General features: G+C 44.1%; 1 protein-coding gene across 1 annotated transcript in view; it reads left to right on the forward strand.

The window, feature by feature from the left end:
* Window positions 1-24471, forward strand: part of Neb (nebulin) — a 190075-nt gene that overhangs the window by 38506 nt on the left and 127098 nt on the right. The window contains 22 exon segments of the mRNA XM_050140000.1: window positions 36-143; window positions 2355-2453; window positions 3230-3334; window positions 3415-3522; window positions 5087-5398; window positions 5478-5684; window positions 6516-6620; window positions 7473-7580; window positions 9449-9760; window positions 11181-11387; window positions 13525-13629; window positions 15160-15267; window positions 16100-16411; window positions 17034-17240; window positions 17499-17603; window positions 17761-17868; window positions 18421-18732; window positions 19840-20046; window positions 21151-21255; window positions 22208-22315; window positions 23356-23667; window positions 23790-23996. Coding sequence (XP_049995957.1) covers window positions 36-143; window positions 2355-2453; window positions 3230-3334; window positions 3415-3522; window positions 5087-5398; window positions 5478-5684; window positions 6516-6620; window positions 7473-7580; window positions 9449-9760; window positions 11181-11387; window positions 13525-13629; window positions 15160-15267; window positions 16100-16411; window positions 17034-17240; window positions 17499-17603; window positions 17761-17868; window positions 18421-18732; window positions 19840-20046; window positions 21151-21255; window positions 22208-22315; window positions 23356-23667; window positions 23790-23996 — 3867 coding nt within the window.

Genomic DNA, 24471 nt, shown 5'->3' on the forward strand with positions numbered 1-24471 from the left:
ACAATGAAGGAAAACATGGCTCCTCTTTCTTGTAGGTGGAGTACAAAGCGGACTACAACAGCTGGATGAAGGGCTGTGGCTGGGTGCCTTTCGGGTCCCTGGAGATGGAAAAGGCAAAGCGAGCCTCGGACATTCTGAATGAGGTAAGGCCACTGGGGCGCTAGAGGGGACAGCATCCCATTAAAATGCAGGGCTACAGGAAGCACTTTTTTTTAACCTCCCTTTCTGGCCATTGCTGCTGACAAAGATTCTTAAAGCACCAACAATCCAGAAATATATACATGCCCCTATATAGCATCTAAACTATTCGTGTAAAACACTCAAATCGAGCTGAACAACTTTATCCACGCAATGTGAATTTTACCTGATTTAGACAGAATCCGTGCGGTCTTGGACTTGCTGCCACCGGGATACTTTTTCTACTTTTGTTTTTATTTTAAGACAAAGTCTAACTCTGTAATCCAGACTGGTGTAGAATTTGTCACCCAGGCTGGCCTTGAACATGTGGTGGTGATCTTGCCTCAGCCTCTGGGTATGGGGATTCCAGGCATGAACCCCACCTTAGAAATTAATTTTAAATGCTTCTAATGCTCCATGAAGAACCCCTGCCTGTCAACCCAAGGCTGTTACTGAACCGCTTCTGACCTCTGTAATTTTACCTTTTCTGAAAGTTCTTTGAGGCTTCTTTTGTTTCTTTCGATGCTTTTGCCTATACCTAAAATTCATTCCTTTTCTTTATCTTTTAATTACACGGTCTTCCTCTGCAAAGACATGTCACATGTTAATGGCCTCTTGACCTATTGGTAGAGGTGTGGCTTACTTCTAGCCTGGAGTACTTCTGCGTAATGTAGCTGTTGAAGCTTTAAAAATTGTGCCCTCGATTATAGTCTTGATGACTCTTGCATAGTTACAAATTGCCACTCAGGCTTAGAAGGCAGTGGTCATCCTGAGTGTCTTCCTATGGACACCGTGTCTGTCCCCTCTCCAGCAACAGCTGAAGACACACTGTTGTCACGTGACTGCATCACCAGGGAAAGGGGAGGGTGTGAAGGACAGACGTGCAAAGTAAGGCTTGTCACAGTGTGTTGGGAGCAGTGAGACCCCAGATCCTGAATTTCTTGTTTTCCCCTGATCTGAGTGCCTACAGCTGCTATGAGCACGAGACCTTCAGGAGTTCCTGATGGCAGGAGAGTGGGTTCTGGTGGGTTTGGCTGGGGCATGGCTATCTCTATATAATCTGCCCCTGAACACAATAAAGGGGGCATTCTTGGGGAATTCAAGGATGACCCGTGTCTCTGTCTCTCTGTCTGTGTGTGTGTGTGTGTGTGTATTTTAACCTCCAGTCCCCTTGCCCAAAGCTCGCGAACTGGGTGCCAGCACACAGCGCAGACACAGGGGCAGTGGTGCGTGGCAACCGTGCTCAAGTCGAAAGTGTTTTCGCTTCTGTGCACTTTTGTCTGGTTTGGGCGAAAGCATTTTTGCCTTCCCAGAGGTCTTTCAGGAAGTGTCTTTCCAGTGCTGGTAGTTTTCAGAAGTGTGGAGTTGAAAAAGCGGAGTTAAAATATATGGAAAAGTTGCAATGTACAGTATGCCCCAAGGATGGCGACTGCAGATCGGCAGAGAAGACAGGCATAGAAGGAGTGACATTTTGTCAGCTCCCCCATGAGGCTGCCTTCCCAACGGCCCTCTTTCTTTCTTTTCCAGCACATCAGTGTCCCATACATAAGAAGCCTATGTATACGCAATAAGGCTGCAAAGCAGACATGTTCTCTGCCTAATTAATCGTTAGCTGTTGCTAATTGATCCCTCAACCAGAACACTCCTTTGCTCCAGCTGCTGATGTTGTTAGGGCTGTGTAAAGTCACTCTAGTATCTAAGGGAGAAAAACAAGAAGGTCAGGAGTTCAGGACCATCCTTGGGTATATACAGAGATTGAAGCCAACCGTATATTACATAAGACCCTGTTGTTGTTGGTTTAAAAAAAAAAAAGACAGCCCAAATATTCTTGCTTGTTTTTCTGCTAACCCCTCCGAGACCTCTGTGGTGTTTCTGGCTCAGCACAACAGAAAGCCCCTCTTTCACACCATAAGCAAGGCATCTGAGGAGTGCAAACATGCTTCCGGGGAGCTGTGCCTCTCTCTCCTGCACACACTGCCCATGATGACACCAATTTAAAACCATTCAGTTCTGTCTCATGTAGGTATTCATTCTCATCCAAGGTAATCGGGACTCCAGGACTTTAAAACTGAGAGAACCCCTCTGTGTCTTTCCAAAGTAAATCTCCAGGATTCTCATTACAGAGCCTGGATTAAGAGTCGGTTTTAATTTCTTTTTTCTCTTTTTGATTCTCCTAGAAAAAATACCGCCAGCATCCAGATACGCTCAAATTCACATCAATTGAAGATGCTCCTATTACAGTGCAGTCTAAAATTAACCAGGCCCAGAGGAGCGACGTAAGTGTCCAGCCTGTGTGTGGCTTTCGTAACTATTTACCAACATGAAGGAACCTGCCCTTGAGTGCACTGGTCACCTGGAGCTGTTTAACCATCTGAAGGGCCTCTTGGGGGCCAGCTGTAAATTCCTGCTGCCCAATGATGCCACGCTCACCTAATCATAACTTTAGAGTGTTGCGTATTCTATACCAGCTGTCCTCTACTACTAAGGGAAGGCTCTCGGAGGGATCAGTGAGAGGGTCTTCTTTTAATGACTGTGGTAAGGTATCTCTAGGAAGACCAGAAAGAATGAATGTAGGTGCTGGGTCCCGTGGAGAATATATCTTAAGTCGGGGCTAAGAGAAACTATATAGGATCAAAACCACCTGCAAGTCCCTTTAGACTCCCACAAAGTCTTAAATAGATTATTGCTGTGTTGTGACCTGCTAGCCTGCTCTGGCTCAGGGCAGTGGCTGCAGGTTAGCATTTCCACCAGCTCACTTCCCTGGTTTGAAGGTCCTCCAGGCACCCGCTACCTAGAGCCAGAGATTCCTAGCCAGTGCTCGGAAATCTTGTCCAACCGTGTGCATGCAATGAGACAGGCCTCTGTGCCGCTACATCAGGGTCCTAGAATGTACAGAGTTTTTTTTTTTTTTTTTTTCTGATGTGTGACGGGACAGAACAGAGAGTGTCTTTCTTAGCATCACCTTGTGACAGACACACCACCCTGAAATTGTTCCCCAGTGCCGTTAACTGTCTCTCCACACTTGGTGTACACGTGGTTTCTCCTCTCCTAGATCGCTTACAAAGCCAAAGGGGAGGAGATACTGCATAAGTACAACCTGCCCGCGGACCTGCCGCAGTTCATCCAGGCTAAAGTGAACGCCTACAACGTCAGTGAGGTGCGTCTAGCGCTGCCCTGCGCACCCCGCCTTTACTCCCATGGCTCCGCAGTCCTGCTCAAGGGGTGTTTCTCTTGCAGAGCATGTACAAAGCTGACCTGAAAGACTTAAGCAAGAAAGGATATGACCTGAGAATCGATGCGATTCCCATCAAAGCTGCCAAAGCTGCCCGGCAGGCTGCAAGCGACGTAAGTCCAGCCATGGTCACCTGCATGACAGGGGACCTAGTGGGGTACCCAGAAGTCAGCACGTATGGTGTCCCTGACTGGAAATGATTCTGTACAGAAAGAACCCTAAACAGACCTTAGTATTCTCGGAGGTCGGAACTGGTGTAACTGTCCACTTGTGAGTTACCAAGAAGACTTCAAATCACTGTGCAAATTTCTGCATAAATCCACATTACTTTAATAAGAAACCAAGAAGAAATTCAAGTTATAATAGCTTCTGGATGGAATAATTTTATCTCTAATCTTTATTAATTTCTGTGATCTCCTCTTTCCCTCTCTTCTCTTTTTCATCTATTATATCTATTTCTCTGGGAAATTCAAGGGCAACTTCTGATTGAAATGAAATTTTTATTACACAACTGTAATTACAATACAGCTTTAAAAGAAAAAAAAAAGGAGCTGGAGAGATGGCTCAGAGGGTAAGAGCATTGCCTGCTCTTCCAAAGGTCCTGAGTTCAATTCCCAGCAACCACACATGGTGGCTCACAACCATCTGTAATGAGGTCTGGTGCCCTCTTCAGGCCTGCAGGCATACACACAGACAGAATATTGTATACATAATAAATAAATATTTAAAAAAAAAGAAAAAAAAAAACAAACCCAGATGCCCTTGTTCTGAAAAACCCTCCCTCCTGAAAGGTCTCTCTGATCTTTCTCGTGGTGGATCCTCCAGCCATCCCATGTCCCCCGTACCCCCCATCTTCCTGCACATTCTCCTGTCTGCTCTGGCTTTCCCAGGATCCTCTGCAAGCCTCCCCAAGAATCTCCAGTCCCCCTCGGTCTACAATTCAAAGCCAAATGCTGTTCACCATGACTGGCTCTGGGTTTCCTTTGCGATAATCAAGGACTCTGAAAATGTCTTTTAGTTAAGAGTTGTCAAATCCTCAGCGGCTCCAGGGCCCTAGCAGCAGAGTGTAATTGGTGAAGAACGGAAAATGCTCCCTTTTTCATAACGTTTGCTTATGTCTATGGGGGGAAAGAGTGTGAAGAATTAGTTTGTCATTGATATGAATTAGGGTTCACATCAGTGACAGGCTGGATCCCAATCTCTTTTGGGTGGCAGGAATAGATACAGACACTCAAGGCTCCTAAGTGGTGTATTATTTTTACCATATTACATAGAAGTTGACACTTCCTATCCTCAGATTTCATATCCGTAGATACCTGTGGGCTGAAAAGACTTTTAAAATTACATCTGTACCAAACGCTTAAAGAATTTTTCCTTGTCATTTTCGTCAAAATGACACAAAACCGTTTATATAGCAGTTACAATTTACTAGATATTATAAGTAGTCTAGAGATGATTTGAAGTGTACGCGGAGAGTGTGCAAAGGTTATGGCTCATATAAGAGACTCAAGTATGGGTTGGGCTTTGTGTCGGCCCAAAATGGGGATCCTGGAACCAATCCCCTTGTTATGGGCATATAGAAATGTCTAGGAAACTCAAAACTTTGAAAGTATGACCTCACTGTTCAGTATCTTAAAAGCGACATTTCAAAATATACCCCCCCTTCACTCGCAATAGGTCCATTACAAAAAAGATTACGAGAAGGCTAAAGGGAAAATGGTTGGATTCCAAAGTCTCCAAGATGATCCCAAACTGGTCCATTACATGAACGTGGCCAAGATACAGTCAGACCGGGAGTATAAAAAAGACTACGAAAAGACAAAGACCAAGTACAACACCCCTCAAGATATGTTCGATGTTGTGGCAGCTAAGAAGGCACAGGATGTAATCAGCAATACGAACTACAAGCATTCTCTCCAACACTACACCTACCTGCCGGATGCCATGGACCTGGAGCTGTCCAAGAACATGATGCATATCCAGAGTGACGTAAGTGCCGTGGTCCCCAGGCCAACCCCTCGGCTCCTAGAATGGGCCTGGCTCTCACACCTCCTCTCTGTCTCTGCAGAATGCCTACAAGGAAGACTATAACACCTGGATGAAGGGCATTGGCTGGATACCGATTGGGAGTCTCGACCAGGAAAAGGTGAAAAAGGCAGGTGATGCCCTGAGTGAGAAGAAATACAGGCAGCATCCGGACACGCTCAAGTTCACCAGCATCGTGGACTCCCCAGTGATGGTGCAAGCCAAGCAGAACACGCAGCAAGTCAGTGATGTGAGTACAGAAGAAGATGGTTTGTGGGTTGGTTTGTGTGTGTGTGAGGGGGGTACTCTTTAAGGGGTGAGTACCTACTTGATGTGCTTACTCTTTTATGCCGATGCCTTCATTGCTAATTTGGCATTCTGTGCATTCAATGTTAAAACGCTGGGGGCTGGAGAGAGAGCTCAGTGTTGAAGAGCACTGACTGCTCTTGCAGGAGACCCTGGTTTGGTTCCCAGCACCCAGATGGTGGCTCACAACTATCCATAACTCCAGTGCCCGCTCCTGACTCAGACAAGTACCGTGCATGTGGTACACAAGCATACATGCAAACAAGACACTTACACACACAAAACAAATAAATTTTAAATTGTTAAATAAAGAAAATTAAAAATTTAGCTTAGGCATTTTTTTGTATTACCCAGGCACTACCATTTTTAAACTGTCCTCTATAAAACTGTCATCTTCCACTGCCATTAAAAAACTCTTTCTGGAGACATGTAAAAATATTCTATTTGCTATCCATACATGGATATGTGGTGGTTAGAACCAACATACACCTCCCAATCCCTTCCCTCCAGTTTCTCCCCTACTGCCCCCTTATTGGATACCTTTGACTGGTACAAAAAGTTTTATTCTAGAACAGGAGTCGTGGCTCACACCTTTCATCCCAGAACATGAGGGTCTAAAGATTTAGGCCAGCCTAGGCCACATAGCAAGATCCATACAGGAAAAAGGAGGAGACCAAAGACTCTACAAAGAGCCAGTCCTTTCAGTGGGCAGTTAAGGCCTTTTCCCTTCAGCCTGATGTGGAAGGGGCTTTATTCTTGTGTCTGTGTATTGCAGATCTTATACAAAGCGAAAGGAGAGGAAGTGAAGCATAAGTACACTCTGAATCCCGACCTCCCACAGTTACTCCAGGCCAAGTGCAATGCTTACAACATAAGTGACGTGAGTAGCGTGGGTCACTGGCGGGGTGTGAAGACCTGATGTGGCAATAGACAGATCTGTGGAGTGGAGAGGCATCTGGGTGATTATCCAAGTCAACTTCCCACTCTTGGTCCCCCAGCAGAGCACGTCTCGGGATGGTGGCCTCTTGACTCAAGTTGGCTCATGGCAAGGAAGGCCCTCTTCATGGGGTGTAGCACTCTTCCTTATATAGAGCACATTGCATGTTCCCCTAAAACTTCTGCTTTGTTTTCCAGTTGGCAACAAAGAGGGAGAGGGATTATAATCCTGCAGGACAAAAATTAAAATTAATGAAATTCTAATTCAGTGATTTCATTTTTTTTTTCATAATAGCCTTAAATTTTGTAAAGATGGCTGCCTGGTGTCCCCTTAGCCATCCTTCATAGTTTCATTTTCTCTCAAACCAGACTTCTTACAGCCTTTACTATTCCTCCCTTCAACGACTCTGGTTTTTCAGCATCTCTCTTCTTTATCTGCCAAGGCCAGACTTGGGTGAACAATTAGCCAGAGACCTGTGATTTCATGCTAGATTCAAATGTGACCCTTTGCTGATGTGAATTCGTAGCAGGGTACATGCAATGGGGGGGTCTAATTCCTTAGCGCGCGCTCTCTCTCTCTCTCTCTCTCTCTCTCTCTCTCTCTCGCTCTCTCTCTCTCTCTCTCTCGTGTGTGTGTGTGTGTGTGTGTGTGTGTGTGTGTGTGAGAGAGAGAGAGAGAGAGAGCGAGAGAGAGAGAGAGCGAGAGAGAGAGAGAACTAAAGAAGCCAGCACCTGAGGGATTCCTGAGAGGATGGATAAACAGTGTGCTGACTCCCCTTTTGCTTTTCTACCCCAGGTCTGTTACAAACGGGACTGGCATGATTTAATAGCCAAAGGCAACAACGTCCTGGCTGATGCCATTCCCATCACAGCGGCCAAGTCCTCCAGAAACATCGCCAGTGACGTGAGTAAAGATTTTAAGTGACTTTTTTTTTTAAGTAATCGGATACATGCTTGCTTGGGTGTACATATAAATTAACGATGCCCAAACTCCCTTCAAAATGGTGTTTTGAAAACCTGCCGCCATTTCAGCATTGTTGGGATTTGTTTTCTCAGATGACTCCGCTTAGCAATGCCGTAAGTCTAACAGTGGCTTTCTCCCCCGAGACATGATGAAAATTCCCTTTGCTGACACATTTCCTCCGCAGTTTGCATTTATTTCCAGTGAGAGCATGAAATGAATGACAGAAACATGTTAAGTTCAGATGCATGCCTGCATTACAATTGCATTAAAAAGAATGGAGGGTGTTGCATATCAGCAGGCATTCCCTAAGCCACGTAGGACCCCTGCCTGCCTCTTTTAGGATATGATGGTGATCATTTCAGTCAGTTGGTGCCATTTCATCTGTCTTAGGGTTTTTATTGCTGTGAAGAGACTCCGAGACCACAGCAGATCTTATAAAGAAAGCGTTTAATTGGGGGTGGACTTGTTTACAGTTTTAGAGGTCCAGTCCGTTATCATCATGGTGGGAGCATGGTGGCATGCAGGCAGATGAGGTGCTGGGGGCTGAGAGTGCTACATCTTGCAGGCTGCAGGAACTCAACTGATGGCCACACTGAGGGAAGCTTGAGCAAAAGAGACCTCAAAGCCCGCCCCCACCATGACACACTTCCTCCAACAAGGTCACATCTCCTAATAGTGCCACTCTCTCTGGGAACCGTTTTCTTTCAAACCACTACAATCTATAATACATGTATGCACACACGTGTGCACACACACACACACACAGATACTTCTCATCTTTAAAAATACATTTTTAGTCATTCGCTTCTTGCAGGGATCACTGTCATGCTCTATTCCCAGAGCTACCATCTTGACTTGAGAAGAGAGAAGAAACCGACCGTGCATACAATCCACATAGAAGAGAAGGGTATAAAGTCAGTACAGCTTTCCTGGCAGGGACAGACTGAAAATGCCTCCTTCCAAACTTTGCAGACAGTACACATGAGTCTCAAATGCACTCCTGACTTATTAAAAGTGAAAGTCTGGAGTGTGATTCTGTCCCTTCCTCCCACTGGAGCCTTTTCTAATATATCAAGTAATTCCTTGGTAACCCTCTCACCTGCTAAGTCCTCGCTTATGAATTTACACTACCAGTGCTCAGTGTTTGCAGGGTTCAGTAGATTTGATTTCTCTTGAATAAATTTCGAGGGTCTGAGCTATTACCGTGCAGCTCAGTCTGCATCTCAATGATGCCCCCTACCCCCACCCCTACCCCCGGCAGTGAAAGACCTTGAATAGATTTGCTTTGGGTTGGGCTTTTATGGATGAGAAACCTCCCCCCCCCCAACCCCCCAGCAGTTCCTGGCTTTGCCAAAGTGCCTTCCTTTGCGGTTCCTTCAGTCCCGAGCTTGCAGAGGGTGCAGTGGATGGAGGGAGGGGGTGAAGGCACAACTGCTTACACGGATAGTCACATCCATGAACAGAAATCACAAACCGGATTAGAAAAGGCCACATCCCTATGGAGCTAAAAGACATTAGTCTTTTGTTTGGAAGATAGTGTGTTCATATTCTGGTAGATTTAAAAAAATAATTCTGCATACAAATCATCTGTAGGAGTCAAGCAAAGGGCGTGGAAATTGTTAAATTGATCATGGGATTGCCTTGAAGTCCCAGCCAAGTTTAGGTTTTGGTGTGATTTTTCTGGACGAGATGAGGTGTGTGTTTCGTGAACACTTATCCAGAAAGTCATAATGTTCTGTTTACCTTTGTGTGTGGAAAAACGTTTTTGTACCAAATGGCACTTGGCTAACCAAGTTCTGTCTCCACAGTATAAATACAAGGAAGCTTACGAGAAGTCAAAGGGCAAGCACGTTGGTTTCAGAAGCCTGCAGGATGACCCCAAGTTGGTCCATTATATGAAAGTGGCAAAGTTGCAGTCAGACCGAGAATACAAGAAAAACTACGAGAACACCAAAACCAGTTACCATACCCCTGGGGATATGGTCAGCATCACCGCCGCAAAGATGGCCCAGGATGTGGCCACCAATGTCAACTACAAACAACCTCTGCACCACTACACATACCTGCCCGATGCCCTGAGTCTCGAGCACACGAGGAACGCTAACCAAATCCAGAGTGACGTAAGTATGCATTACCCAACAGACCCAAAGACATTGATCATTTCCGTTCATCTTATTTGGCTTAAAAACACAATAAGGTAGCTGGGCGGTGGTGGCGCATGCCTTTAATCCCAGGACAATGAGGACTACTGAGAACTCAAGAACAATGGCAATGGGTTTTTGATCCTACTGCAAGTATTGGCTTTGTGGGAGCCTAGGCAGTTTGGATGCTCACCTTACTAGACCTGGATGGAGGTGGGTGGTCCTTGGACTTCCCACAGGGCAGGGAACCCTGATTGCTCTTTGGGCTGAAGAGGGAGGGGGACTTGATCGGGGGAGGGGGAGGGAAATGGGAGGCGGTGGTGGGGAAGAGACAGAAATCTTTAATAAATAAATAAATAAAAATACACAAACATACACACACAAAAAAAAGGAAAAAAAATCCCAGCACTCAGGAGGCAGAAGCAGGCGGATCTCTGTGAGTTTGAGGCCAGCCTGGACTACAAGAGCTAGTTTCAGGACAGGAACCAAAAGCTACGGAGAAACCCTGTCTCAAAAATTAAAAAAAAAAACACACACACACACACACAATAAGATACTTGAAAAATATACATTAGAATAAGCGGCATTCATTCAAAAACTTCCGAAGCTACATTGTTTTTCTGACTTTACATGGTTATAAGCATTGGCATTGTGTCTGTTGACATATGAATGAAGATGGGACCATGTTCTTCTCATGAGATGGGGCACTTTGCTTCTCAATCAGAGGTACCCTCGTGGGCCCAGTTGAGTGGTAATCACTGGATGATGTGAAATTAAATTCCCAATGCTTTCAGAATTCAGGGATTTTTTTTTCTTTTTTAAACTCAAGGTCACCCCATCATCCAAGTAAATCCATGCCATGAGTCATATCAAATAAACCAGGAAGGTTCTGCTTGCAGTGTGATTCATAGAGAGCCGCCCAGGGAGCTGTTTAGCATTCAGGGCATTTCTTTCTGCAGAGTTCCGTAATACTTGTCCTCTGTCAGGGGAAGAAATGGTTGCTATTCCGTTATTGAGCAGGCTGTGGAAAAAAAATCTCACTACCCAGCTAAGGTCAGAAATAACCTGGCTGGATAGTGTGGGGGGAAACTCAGACTTGCAAAGTTTCCAGTGAAATTAAAAAAGAAAGCCCAATTTATGGTCAAAAATCGACAAAACAGAGTTCAAACAGCTGTGGAAGTGCACGGCCTAGATTCCCTTGTGCATTGGATCATGCGCGCTGCCACAGCTGATTTGCGACTTCTCATTTCCAGCTCCTGGTAATAAGCCGAATGACAGACGAGATACAAGCGCAGGGGAAATAATGGCTTTCATTTCTTTTGTGTAGCATTGCAGCTCCCAGAAGCTTCCCTGAGTATTCCCAAGGCTACCTTCTCATAAGAGCTTATTCTTTCTGCAGAATGTGTACAAAGATGAGTATAACAACTTCTTCAAGGGCATTGGGTGGATCCCCATCGGCTCCCTGGAGGTGGAGAAGGCCAAGAAGGCAGGCGAGGCCCTAAATGAGAGGAAGTACCGACAACACCCGGACACCATCAAGTTCACTAGCGTGCCTGACTCCATGGGCATGGTGCTGGCTCAGCAGAACACCAAGCAGCTAAGTGATGTAAGAGGTTCCCCTTTAAAGGCTTAGTCCCCGAGTAAACCCTGCAACCAAGCCGCTTCCCCCATGCTCCTTCTCTCAGCGTAGGAGGATGCATCTAAATGTTAACACAGACACCATTTTCAGAGGTGAAGGCACAGATTCTACCTTGGAAACAATGTTGAACTTGAAGACGGCGGGAGTGGGGGGTGGTGGGGGGGTAGGGTCTTTCCAACTTTGCTATTTTTTTCCCAACACAGAAAGTCTGTGCTATTCATATGATCTCGTTATACACAGGATATGAGTGTTCCTAATAACATCGTCAACTTGGTTTGAATTGTAAAAGCGTCTGGTTGCTCCGCAGTATAGTTCTACCAGCTACGTGGAGAAACGGCACAGTGTCCTAGTCCTTTTGTAGAACAGCTCGTTCTAGGAGGCGCTCTTCAAATGAGGCCTCTGGGGAAGAGAGCAGTAGTTCATGCCTTGTCCTCGTTTCTGAGAGCAAGTGCCTTTTCTTCCAGTGCCCAGTGTGTCATATCACCTCATACTTCCAGGGTTCACTTACAATGCTCCCAGAAAAAGAAGCAACATTTAAAGCAAAGCCTATGTTTGTGTTAGCCTCAGAGGTTAGAAAGTAGAGGGCTTTTTGACTTGCCTTGGACCTGTGGGTCATCTGTGGGTCATCTGTGGGTCATCTGTGGGTCATCTGTGGGTCATCTGTGGGTCATCTGTGGGTCTTCTGTGGGTCTTCTGTGGGTCTTCTGTGGGTCTTCTGTGGGTCTTCTGTGGGTCTTCTGTGGGTCTTCTGTGGGTCGTGTCCCTTCAGGGTAATCGCAGCTCTTCTGTTACTGCAGTGTTTAAGGATACGTTGTACTTCAGTGCTCATAAATGCCAGGGATTCCCTTGTGCTAAGGGACAGTGTCATTCCGGGTTGTAAGGGAGCTGCCTAGGAAAATGGTACTCACTGTTCTGTCTGCTCCATCTGAAGAAATACCAGTAGAGACTGCTCTTTTGTTTCCTGGACACCCAGACCCAAGTAACCACATAGAAACTAAATTACAATACTAAACCACATAGAAACTAAAATACAATACTAAATTACAATAGCTTAGGCATATTCCTAGCTAGCTCTTACATCTTAAATTAACCCATTTCTATTAATTCTGTGTATCATCACAAGGCTGTGGCTTATAGGTAAGATTCTGGCATCCTTCTCCTTCAGCAGTTACATGGTGTCTCTTTGACTCCTCCTGCTCTCTCTATATATCTTTGTTTGGATTTCCTACCTGACTTTACTCTGCTAAGCCATTGGCCAAAACAGCTTTATTCATTATCCAATAAAAGCAACACATACACAGAAGGACATATCAAATCCCAAGGTCAAATCCCATCAGCACAAACCTAGATACTCCAGTCAGAACTGTGGTGGTGACTTTGGATGTAACTCCCTCCATGCCCTCCCCACATCCTATATCTCTGCCAAGCCTGTGTCCTTGTCCTAAGTAGCCAGTTTGCTGCAGGGTTTGTCCTTGTACTGTCACCAGGCAGAGTTCCTTGTCTCTCGTGTGGATGACTGCAATGACTTAGCCTCATTGTCTGGGCTCCCCTTGGGGATGAAATTAAAATTCAAACTCATTACCTCAGGTGAAGAGACCTCTGTCCCATGGATTGCTCTCTGTCTATCTAATCCTACTTTAAATTGCCCTGAACTCCTCCATGTGGCCAGGCCATTTCTTGCTTTGAGTCCCTAAACACTGCTCTTCTTCCCAGAATGCTCCCTTCCACCCAAGTCTGAATATACACACTACCTCTGCCTTCATGATTGTCCAAGTTTTTCCAATATGGTTGTATTTTCAACATATCGCCAATTTAGCTGTAGTTTATAGTTTACGTGTTTATACAGATACATGCCTCCTCTATTAAACTATAAGTTCCAAGAGGAGAGCTCTGCCTTTTTTTTTTTCACCTTAAACACAACCTGCCACCATACCTGGTGAGGTAAAGACACAAATATACCTACTCCGGCTTTCTAGCTGTGGTGTTGTATGCATTTGTCTTGTGTTTGGGGAACACCAAGGACAGCCTTAGCTTTAAAGGCATGGCTACAGGATCAAGCTCCCACCGTGTCAGCTCATAACATTGCGTGCTTCTTTCTTTGCAGCTGAACTACAAGGTGGAGGGTGAGAAACTGAAGCATAAGTACACGATGGACCCTGAGTTGCCTCAGTTTATCCAAGCCAAGGTCAATGCCATCAATATGAGTGACGTGAGTATCTAACCTGGTGCCGGTCTAACATCTCTTACAGGGACGTCCCTTTCCCAATTCTGGGTAGTTCTTTTACTGAGCCATTCAAGGAGAACAAACCAAATGTAGACCATTTGAGCACCCAGAGGGGGGGACCCTTATACAGGCAACAGAGGAGTAGGAGGTCACTACAAAATTTTACTTAATGTATACTCTTTTTAACTATGAGCTGTGACTCACTAGTAGATGGTAAAACCAGTTCAGAAAATAATATTCCATTTAAAAACAAAACACATTACAAAGTCTAGCCAAGACTGGAAAGAGAAGGTTTATAGTCTGTTCTGTGCAATTTTGTTCCAACTCTTTATTAAAGCTTCTGGAAGAGCTCAGTTCCCTCTGTGAGTGTTGGAACTTTTTAAAGAAACTAGTTATTAGGTAGTCTGGACATGTAATTGGTTACTATGTTTAAACCAGGATTTATAAAGACAGGAGTTTATAATGTGCTTGTAATATTAGGAGCTTGGGACACTGGTCATTGACATTGAGGATAACAATCAGGAGTTTGAGCCCAGCTCAGGCAACATAGTGGGACCTTGTCTCAAAATAAAACAAAAATCAAATCAAATAAATAAATCTAACATTTGGATTCTAATTTTAAAATAGAATTAAACCTGAAAAATATGTTTTTATCTATTTTTGGACAGAATCTCATTATGTAACCCTCGCTAGCCTAGAATTCCCTATGTGGACCAAGATGGCCTGGAACTCATAAAGGCCTATCTGCCTCTGCCACCATGCCCAGCAAATGCACCTGTCTTACTGATAGTGTAACTTTAAAAAAAAAAAAGAGAGAGAGAGAGTTATTCTCAACATTAACATTTTAGGTACTCTTTTATCTTCTGAATGTGCAGGGTTTCTTTGGTAATCATCTCTATGATTTTGGGCCACTTAAACTTTTCTCTTGTAGTACAGAGAGTACATTGTTAAAAGCATTTTAACAATGAAAGCTACAGGATCGGTACTGTATCTTAATTTCAAATTTTTGATAACAATGACTTTCTCTTACTTTGAACTGCTTTATTATGAGAAGTTTGTCACAAATACGATGTTCTCAAAGGAGAGAATAAAAACACAGGAATTTGTGAGAACGTTTTGTTGTCCTACATTCACCCCTTCCGTTGCTCTGTCGCACAGACAGACATTCTGTCATTACTTGAGATTACACCACGTGTTGCTTGATGGTTTTACATTGTTCTTTTTTAATTGGATTTTGTTTTGTTTCCTTTTGCAAAACAGGATCTCCCTGTATAATACAGGTGGGCCTCGAACCCATAATCCTCCAACCGGCCTCCTCAGTGGCAGGACCACTGGCCGCTATCTCCAGGCCCTGTTATAGTTTACAAAAAGCATGTAGCAGGCACACAAGTGATGAGCCAATCACGTAGCTGCAGGTTCTCTGCATAGCAGGGAATGTAGATGTCTGGGAAAAGATACATTGGTTTCCAATTATCTTTTAACCATGTCAAAGGATAACCCCTTTCTTTCCCACAGGCTCACTACAAAGCAGACTGGAAGAAAACCCTTGCCAAGGGTTACGACTTGAGACCGGATGCCATTCCCATTGTTGCAGCCAAAAGTTCAAGGAACATTGCTAGTGACGTAAGGAAACCCATGCATGTCTTATAATCTGCACATTGTGCTTGAAATCTTGATTATAGAGGGAAACACATGAGAAGATTACAATATAGGAGAATTTCCTTATTTCATGAGTGCCAAGGATATTTTCTCATTACTTCACTGAAAATATTTTTTTAAAACTTCATTAAAAATTTACAGATACATTTTCTTTTTGGTTGTGGAAAATTTGAAAGTCTTACTGTTTTCACCGTGAGCTTAAATTTTTTATTTAGATTTTGTCAAGATAAAGTCTCCAAACATTTTAAAAGAATATACTGTTTTAATTTCACAATTTATTTACACAAGAAACAAATCCAGTGAAACAAGAGAAACTGGGAAGCATTGTAGGTTAGATAACAATGTTTTAATTGTTTTTAAATTATATATCCTGGTTGACTTGATGTAATTATCATAATAGAGTAATAAGAATTCATTTTAAGGTCAATACTTTAATTTGGAGTAGAGTTTTGCTGAAATGGAGTCATGAGTCCATAAATACTCTTTAAAGGTAGTGTAAGTTACTAATGGAAATGAGGTAGAAATATACAACTGCTTAAGAAATAAACTTTTCAGGAACCTTTGGGCACATTCAAAGAATCTACTAATGGACAATCTAGATATAATTGCAAATTATTATATATTATTCTCAGAACAAGTCTTACAGTCATCCATTAGAAATATTTTGCAAGTTGTATATTAAAATACTAAAAATATCTTCGGTATTGTCAAATTCAGACTGAACTTGGCCTTTGTATAGATTGTTAAATAAATTCGATTTCTGTCAAACTTCTGTCTGGCCCTCTCTTCCAAATAGTGCAAATACAAGGAGGCCTATGAGAAATCCAGAGGCAAGCAAATAGGCTTTCTCAGTCTTCAGGATGACCCTAAACTGGTTCACTACATGAATGTGGCCAAAATACAATCAGATCGCGAGTATAAGAAGGGCTACGAGGCCAGCAAGACCCGGTACCACACACCTCTGGATATGTTCAGTGTGACCGCAGCCAAGAAGTCTCAGGAAGTTGCGACCAACGCCAACTACAGACAGCCCTACCACAACTACACCCTCCTGCCCGACGCCTTGAATGTGGAGCACTCCAGGAACGCCATGCAAATTCAGAGTGACGTATGTGCCAGTCCGTTAGCTTGGGGTGCTTAAGTTTTCTGTTTCCGTGGGTGTGGGGGAAGAACCAGGGTCACCAGAGACATCTTCATCACACCTGACTCAGGGAGTGAGAGAGTTTCATTCATGTAACTATAATGACCCATCGTTGTACAAACATTGTGTGTATGTTAGACCACCTACGATGTAGTCTGTGAAAAAAATAAGATATACTATAATCTTTCCAGTGCAATTTTTAAAATTTCATCCTGTTTTGTTGTTGCTGTGGTTTGTTTTGTTTTGTTTTGTTTTTGATTTAGTCTTACCTAATTGTTTTCAGTTTAGCCCACCATGTAGTCCAGGCTGATCTTGAACCCACAATCCCATCTTAGCCTCATGAGTATTAGGATTATAGCTGTGTATCATCCTGCCTGGCTAAGAAAATTAGTTTGAAAACAAATTGTTATGTTAGGATTTCCAGTTTAAAACCACCATGAATGCAATCGCTTCCATAACCACTTTTCTCTATAACACTGTCATGAGTAAATGCTAGGCATTCCCTTTTCTTTGTGATAATAAGTCTTGTAACCAAAGAAACCCAAGGTCTGCTTCTTTCTGAAATGAACTTTCTTTCTTCGTGATAAAGAATCTGTACAAATCTGACTTCACCAACTGGATGAAAGGTATCGGCTGGGTCCCGATAGACTCCTTGGAGGTGGAGAAGGCAAAGAAGGCTGGAGAGATTCTGAGCGAGAGGAAGTATCGCCAGCACCCCGAGAAGCTGAAGTTCACATACGCCATGGACACCATGGAGCAGGCACTTAACAAAAGCAACAAGTTGACTATGGATAAGGTAAGAGCCCAGGGGCCAGCCTCAGCCTGAGAAGCCCGAAAGGCCCTTTGTGAGTCTTCAGCGCTTTTGTCTCATGGTTAGGGGGAAGGAATATGTCGTGTGTATGCGTGCATGTGCGTGTGTGTGTGTGTGTGTGTGTGTGTGTGTGTGTGTGTGTATGTATAATCAGGCTTAGCCTCATCCGCCATGCCCTCCTCCTGCTCCCATTATTACAAACCTGTTCCACTGTAGCGTCATGTGCCGACCTTCTCTTTACAGAGGCTGTACACGGAAAAGTGGAACAAAGACAAGACCACCATTCACGTCATGCCTGATACTCCAGACATCTTGCTCTCCAGAGTGAACCAGATCACCATGAGTGATGTAAGTTTATCCTTTGTAAAGAAGTTGGGGGAGGATACTGAAGGGAGCTAACACTTGTGGGATGTCTGTCTTTTTTACGTGCCCGCTGTGTTAGAATCAGGAGTTCTGTTGTAACTGAAGTCCCACCTCCCTGTTGTTTCTCTGGTTTCTGGCTTAGAAAATCTACAAAGCTGGCTGGGAAGAAGAGAAGAAGAAAGGCTACGACCTGAAGCCTGACGCCATCTCAATAAAGGCTGCAAAGGCCTCTAGAGACATTGCCAGTGATGTAAGTGCTGCCACGGGAACACGTTTAGTGTGAGTGACGGTGCAGGCAAGCCAGACTTGTGCCTGATCGTGAGGTAGGGTCAGCTCACTGGCTGGACACACTACCCCAAGATGTTTCCCTTCACGAAGGCCAGATACCTACCCTCTAATCATTTTGCTCCTTGTTCAAGGTAAAAATGATACAGTCGTATTAAAATAAGTTGTGCTTAGTATTTGAATTCAAAAGACAATTTTAAGGACATTTAAGGGTGTGATCTATGTGCTTTACCTATGAAGTCCATAGCCAGCTCTCATCCTAAAGATATACTAAGGATTTGCAGTCCTCTGTGTTGACACAGTGAGGGAGTGAGGACCAAGACACTGCTTCTGAGATTCCTTCCCAATATTTGAAGTACAGAGCCATTGCTTCTTGGCTCTGCTGCCCATCTCTGTCTCAATATAGGAAGCTCTAACTTTCTTTACCTACACCAAAGTTAGGAGCACCCAGCGAATCACATTCTATTCTCTTACCTGAACCATTTGGATCATCGCCATGTCTCTTGTCTGTCCGCAGTACAAGTACAAGCAGGCTTACGAGCAAGCCAAAGGGAAGCACATTGGCTTCCGCAGCCTGGAAGAAGACCCCAAGTTGGTGCACTTCATGCAAGTGGCCAAGATGCAGTCAGACCGGGAGTACAAGAAGGGCTACGAGAAATCCAAGACGTCCTTCCACACCCCAGTGGACATGTTCAGCGTGGTGGCAGCCAAGAAGTCCCAGGAAGTGGCCACCAACGCCAACTACAGGAATATAATCCACACCTACAACATGCTTCCGGATGCCATGGGCTTTGAGTTGGCCAAGAATATGATGCAGATTCAAAGTGATGTACGTGAGAGTGATGCACGTGTGTAGAGCCATTACCCACGCCATAAACAGCTCATGGGTGACCTACGTCATGGCATCTCAAAAATCCTGAAAGAAATCCACATGCAGTTTCCTGAAGAGGGAGGGGTCTTATTCATCCCGTTGGGCTGAATTCATTTTTTTCTTAATGGAAAGCAGGGTCTATTCTAGAAACTAAAATATCTTTCACTCTTGGTGCTGTAGTTGTTGTTGGAGGCAGAGGTCAGCAGCAGCAAACTGATTTGATTTTAGAGAGCATCCATTGAAGGAAATAAGCCTAGTAAAGAGAACCAAACGTGTGAAAGGCTCTTAGTCGCAGAGTGAAAGGGAAAGGCCAGCGTGGGGGTGTATGTCTGTGATGCCAGTACTCAGGCAGCCCCAGGCTTCACTCTCGACCAGTTTTCCTCCACCACCTCTGTCTTTGCAGTTGCCTGTGCTGCCCACGGAATGTTGAGGAGGGGGTGATTGAGGAATCCCTGGGAATGAATAGAGGGAAGAGAGAGGGAAGGATTTCAGAGCCATTATGAAATAATATACATTATAAAAATAAACACAGACCACACCAAGCCAGGCCTAGAGTTCTCATTGGACTAGGAACCTGGGCTATGAATTTCCAGGGAGACACAGCCATGTCTAAATGAAAGTACCACACACAGTTACAGGGAGACATGTCTCAGCAGAGGAGGAAACCTCACACAATTGTACCAAGTGCTAACAGATTTCTAGTGTGCATTAGGAAATCGTAACACTGGTAGGTGCTCAAATGCTTACTGCTGGAGAAAGAAACCTGATTTTCAGAATTAACCTATTCATGAGGGCATCTGGACCAATTTATCAGTCAAGAGAGTGAATCACATGGCAGATGAATCCATTTAGTTGTTTCTCACATGTTCCCTTTAAGAAGGCGTCAAGAAAAACAAATCAAAACCTTTGCTCATTTGTCATTTCTTGTGTGGAGATGTGAGGAAAAGGTTGGCATTTCATATGCTGCAGGTTGAAAACAAGAGGAAATGAAGGCCTGTCACACACACGTTCGTGATCCGTGCACGCTTGCTCTCCTGACCATTGTTTTATCTTCCTCTCCGGTAGAATCAGTACAAGGCAGACTATGCTGACTTCATGAAGGGCATTGGATGGCTCCCGTTGGGCTCCCTGGAAGCGGAGAAAAACAAGAAAGCCATGGAGATTATCAGCGAAAAGAAGTACCGGCAACACCCAGACACTCTGAAGTACTCCACATTGATGGACTCGATGAACATGGTTTTGGCTCAGAACAACGCAAAAATCATGAATGACGTAAGTCTTGCGGTGGTGGACGCTGGTCTGGCTGAGAAAGATTCTAGTGACTAGCTGTTGTCTTTCCACTAGAACTCCACCAGCCCTATAAATCACAAGCCACGTGCATGTGTGTGTTACAAACAAGTGCAATACGAACAATTAGTCCTCTTTAACACTGTCAAGTATGCAGGTACTCAGTGGCCCTGTCGAGCTTGGGGCTACCATATTGGTTTATGCAAAACATTTTTATCATCACAGAAAATTTTATTGGCTAACACTGGGCTAAAACAAAGACTAGCCACAGACAGTGGGCCAGAGCTATGCCATTCACTGTATCTACGAGCAAGTACATACTAATGTAACATTTTAATCAATATTTGTGGGGAAAAGAAAAATGTTCCTTACCCTACAGAAACCTCTGTGTGTGCCAAGACACACGCATGTGTTTCTTACAGGTTAGAGGTTCTGAAAGAGATGTCAATATGGAATTTGAGTCTTGTAGGAATTTTTTTTGATGATAGTACCTTAGAAATATTTTAAATATTGGCAAGTGACGCTAAGTATGACATACCTGTAGGAGAGAGGTCTCGAAGTAAAGGACCTGCAATGCAGATTCAACACAGCCTTGGCCAGGGACCAAGAGCAGATGACCATAAGCGGGTCCTCCCTGGACTAGAAACCTGAGCGGCACATGTCCAAACATTGTCACTGCACTAGAAACAGACTGGAAACTGCAGATTCATGTCTGTCAATGGAGAATTGATTAAACCAGTTGGATCATGCCTCTGCGGCTTCCTAGATGGAGAGAGAATTCTTTTCAGAAGGTTCCAAGATGCCTGATCCATATTTTGTGACAAAAAAAGCCAGCTCTAAATATTATATGTTCTATGATTTTACTTTTATTTTGAAACAGTATGCTTAGAAAGCTCCAGGAGGGAGTGCCCATCTCTAGGCTTAAGGCAAAGGGATGGGTCACTTGGATTTTCTGTCTTGCACCTTCTTCTTCATGTTATTTTTCACTTAGATACACAAAATCTGAGACCTGTATACACACGATAATGTGCATATGTATAGCGCGATCTTTTTAAGAGTTTTAAATACCACCTTGTACTTTCCCCCCAGCATCTCTATAGACAAGCATGGGAAGCTGACAAGACCAAAGTCCACATCATGCCTGATATCCCCGAGATTGTTTTGGCAAAAGCAAATGCAATTAACATGAGCAATGTAAGTATAATACCCCGGGTGCCATCTTTCTTTGTCACCTGCTCCCACCAGTAATAGAAAATTAACTCACTGGTGTCTCTTAATTTATGAGAGAGAACACTTAAAAACTAACAGACTATTTGCACTTTGTTAAAGTCAATCAGTGTCTTTTCCTCTCTGATCTTTGCTCTGCTAAAATTTGGAGCAGGGCTGTTAATGATGGCTGAGACAACAGCTGTGGTTTTGAAGAACTGTTGGATTTCATTTGGGGACCCCCACCCCTTGAACTCAGACTTGGCAGGAAGAGAAAGGCTGGGAGCCAGAAGAGAACCTCAGCCTTTAAACCCTCCACTAAGTGGTGGAGACAATCCTTAAAAAGAGTTAAAACAATAGAAAGAAAGGAAAAAATGAATGTTTTGAACAAACTGGGACAAGCCATACAATAAGGCACGTGAAACTGTTGCTGAAAAATGCATTTGATGTTTAATTTCATTTCCTCCTTTTGCTGTCCCTGGAACTCCTCCAAGATGAGTGGGTTTTTCCTCTTTGTTTGAATTCCACAGAGATTTGGAATTGCTGGTGTTTTTTATTTGACTGTGGAATTCACGCAACTATTTATATGAGTAAAGGAGGCCATTGTAAAACTGGCGTGCTCTTCTGGCACGTGAAGATGGCTGGTTTGTAGTCTTTCTTTGCTTCTAATGAGCAGGTAGGAGTTAGCTGAGCTGTATCATCTTCACAGCATCTTTTCAACCTCACAGCAATCGGGACCTTTCCTTTTGTAATGATATACTAAAAGCACGTTTGAGCTCAAGTAATTGCTTTATTTTGTTTTTTTTACCCCCCACACATAATGATGTTCCTTAGAACATTCAACATTGACCCACCAATACCACATCTGCCAGACAGAAAGTCTTGCTACACAACTAGTCAGCCTTCTAGAATAAAGCTGGGTTTTTTCTTCTCTTTACAGAAACTCTACAAACTGTCTCTGGAAGAATCTAAAAAGAAAGGCTATGACCTCAGAACGGACGCGATTCCTATCAAAGCCGCCAAAGCATCAAGAGATATTGCAAGCGACGTAAGTGCGAAGGGTGGCCGGGAACCAAGCAGAGAAATAGAGCCACAAACACAGAGTACATTGCAATACAAAAGCAGAACATTATCCCATGCCTGAGAGCCATAGACTCGCTGTGCTCCACAAATGCCTCTTGACAATGCTTATGTCTTCTCTGGCCCTTCTGGGAAAACGTACAGAGACACAACAAGATTCTGATCGTGCTAGGGTGCTCACAGACCTCAGCATCCCCCTGAGGAGGTCTAGGTGAACCCTCTGCTTGTTGGCATCTGTGTTCCCAGCAGGATACTTTATGTAGTGTCACTGGGCTTTTGATCATTGATGCTGATGATGGCCATTCTTTAAATGATGAGGAAACCTGCAACCTAGTTGTTAAAACATTAGTGACCTGGCATCAGCTGTGGTAGGTGAGCTCAAGCCACCGAGATGTATGAACCCTATGAACTAGGGCTCCCTGCAGCCTGAGAAAGTTGGTGGACCAGCACAACACTCTCATAGGAAACTTGATCCGTGCCTCAAAACTCTGCTCTCAGAAGCGTGGAGTGATGAGGCACACCAGGCTGCGCTCTCTCCTTTGCCCTCCCGTCCTGCATCCTCCCTTCCCCAGTCCCTCACATTGCTAAGAACCCCTACTTCTTCCTCTGATACACTGGCTCCTCCCCTGTAACCTTCACACTCAACCTCATGAAGAAAAGACTAAGAAGAACAGTCTGGTTCACTCTCTCTCCTCTATGGAAGCTGGGTGTAGAAATAGCAACATTTCTCCTTCGTTTTGTCAGCTTGGAGAGAAAAAAAAATCCTGCAGAATATGAAACTGCTCCAAAATCATGCTTTGCGTTCCATACATGAGCCGTCACCCCAGGAAGTCACTCAGTGTGTAGTCTTGTATCAAATGGGGACTGCAGTAAGAACTCTGCTGCTGCCAGGCTCATAAGCAAACGTCAGAAATGTGTTTGGTCCGCAGCAGAGCCGTGCACAGCTACCGGTTTTATGAAACGCAGAGTATTAACCCTAGAATTGTTCTTCACTTATTCTCTTCACAGTATAAATACAAGCACAACTATGAAAAGGAGAAAGGAAAGATGGTTGGCTTCCGCAGTCTGGAGGATGATCCCAAATTAGTCCATTCCATGCAAGTGGCTAAGATGCAGTCCGATCGAGAGTACAAGAAGAACTACGAGAAGACAAAGACCAGCTACCACACCCCTGCCGACATGCTGAGTGTCACAGCTGCCAAGGACGCCCAAGCCAACATCACCAACACTAACTACAAGCACCTCATTCACAAGTACATCCTCCTCCCAGATGCGATGAACATCGAGCTGACCAGGAATATGAATCACATCCAGAGTGACGTAAGAGAAACTTCCAGCTCAGGGGTGGCTGGGTCCCCGGCGTGGACAGAGACATTGCAGTTTTATATACCACATTTTAGTGTCTTATCTGGAGAAGTCAAGTGTGTCTTCTCTCTTTATAGAATGAATATAAGCAAGACTACAATGAGTGGTACAAGGGGCTTGGCTGGAGCCCAGCTGGTTCTCTAGAGGTGGAGAAGGCCAAGAAAGCCACGGAATACGCCAGTGACCGGAAGTACCGCCAGCATCCCAGCGGCTTCCAGTTTAAGAAGCTGACTGATTCCATGGACATGGTGCTGGCCAAGCAGAATGCTCATACCATGAATAAGGTAGAGCGAGCACTTCTCTTCCTCCTTCCCAATCAAGAAGAAGTCAACAGGCTATGAGGGAATTGAACTCAGGTCCCGCATTCTAGAAAGTGGCAAATGATTGCAGAACATGGTCCTGTACCACATTTCAATGTCTTATCTCTTGTAATGCCTTCCCTTTATCATTCTAATTGGGTTAGAAATTACTTATGTTTTCAGTGCACATATCCTAAGTACTCTCATTCCATTCTAAAGATGGAAAAGATGCAAAATATTATTTTTCCAAATCTGACATTAAAGCCAGGTGTCACAGAACACACCTGTAATCCTAGCAGCTGGAAGGCTCAGGTTCTCTCTATATAGATGGGTAGATAGATGTAGATACACTATTATATGTATTGTTTTCCTTTAGAAAAAGCATATGAATTTGTTAATGTCTCTTCTGAATCACATTTTTCCTTTTTCTAGTTCAAGCGAAGTGTTTTTTAATAGTCAT

Source organism: Alexandromys fortis, unplaced genomic scaffold, assembly GCF_014885135.2.
Source record: "Alexandromys fortis isolate MF-2015 unplaced genomic scaffold, M_Fortis_MF-2015_v1.1 scaffold_33, whole genome shotgun sequence".
Taxonomy (NCBI): domain Eukaryota; kingdom Metazoa; phylum Chordata; class Mammalia; order Rodentia; family Cricetidae; genus Alexandromys; species Alexandromys fortis.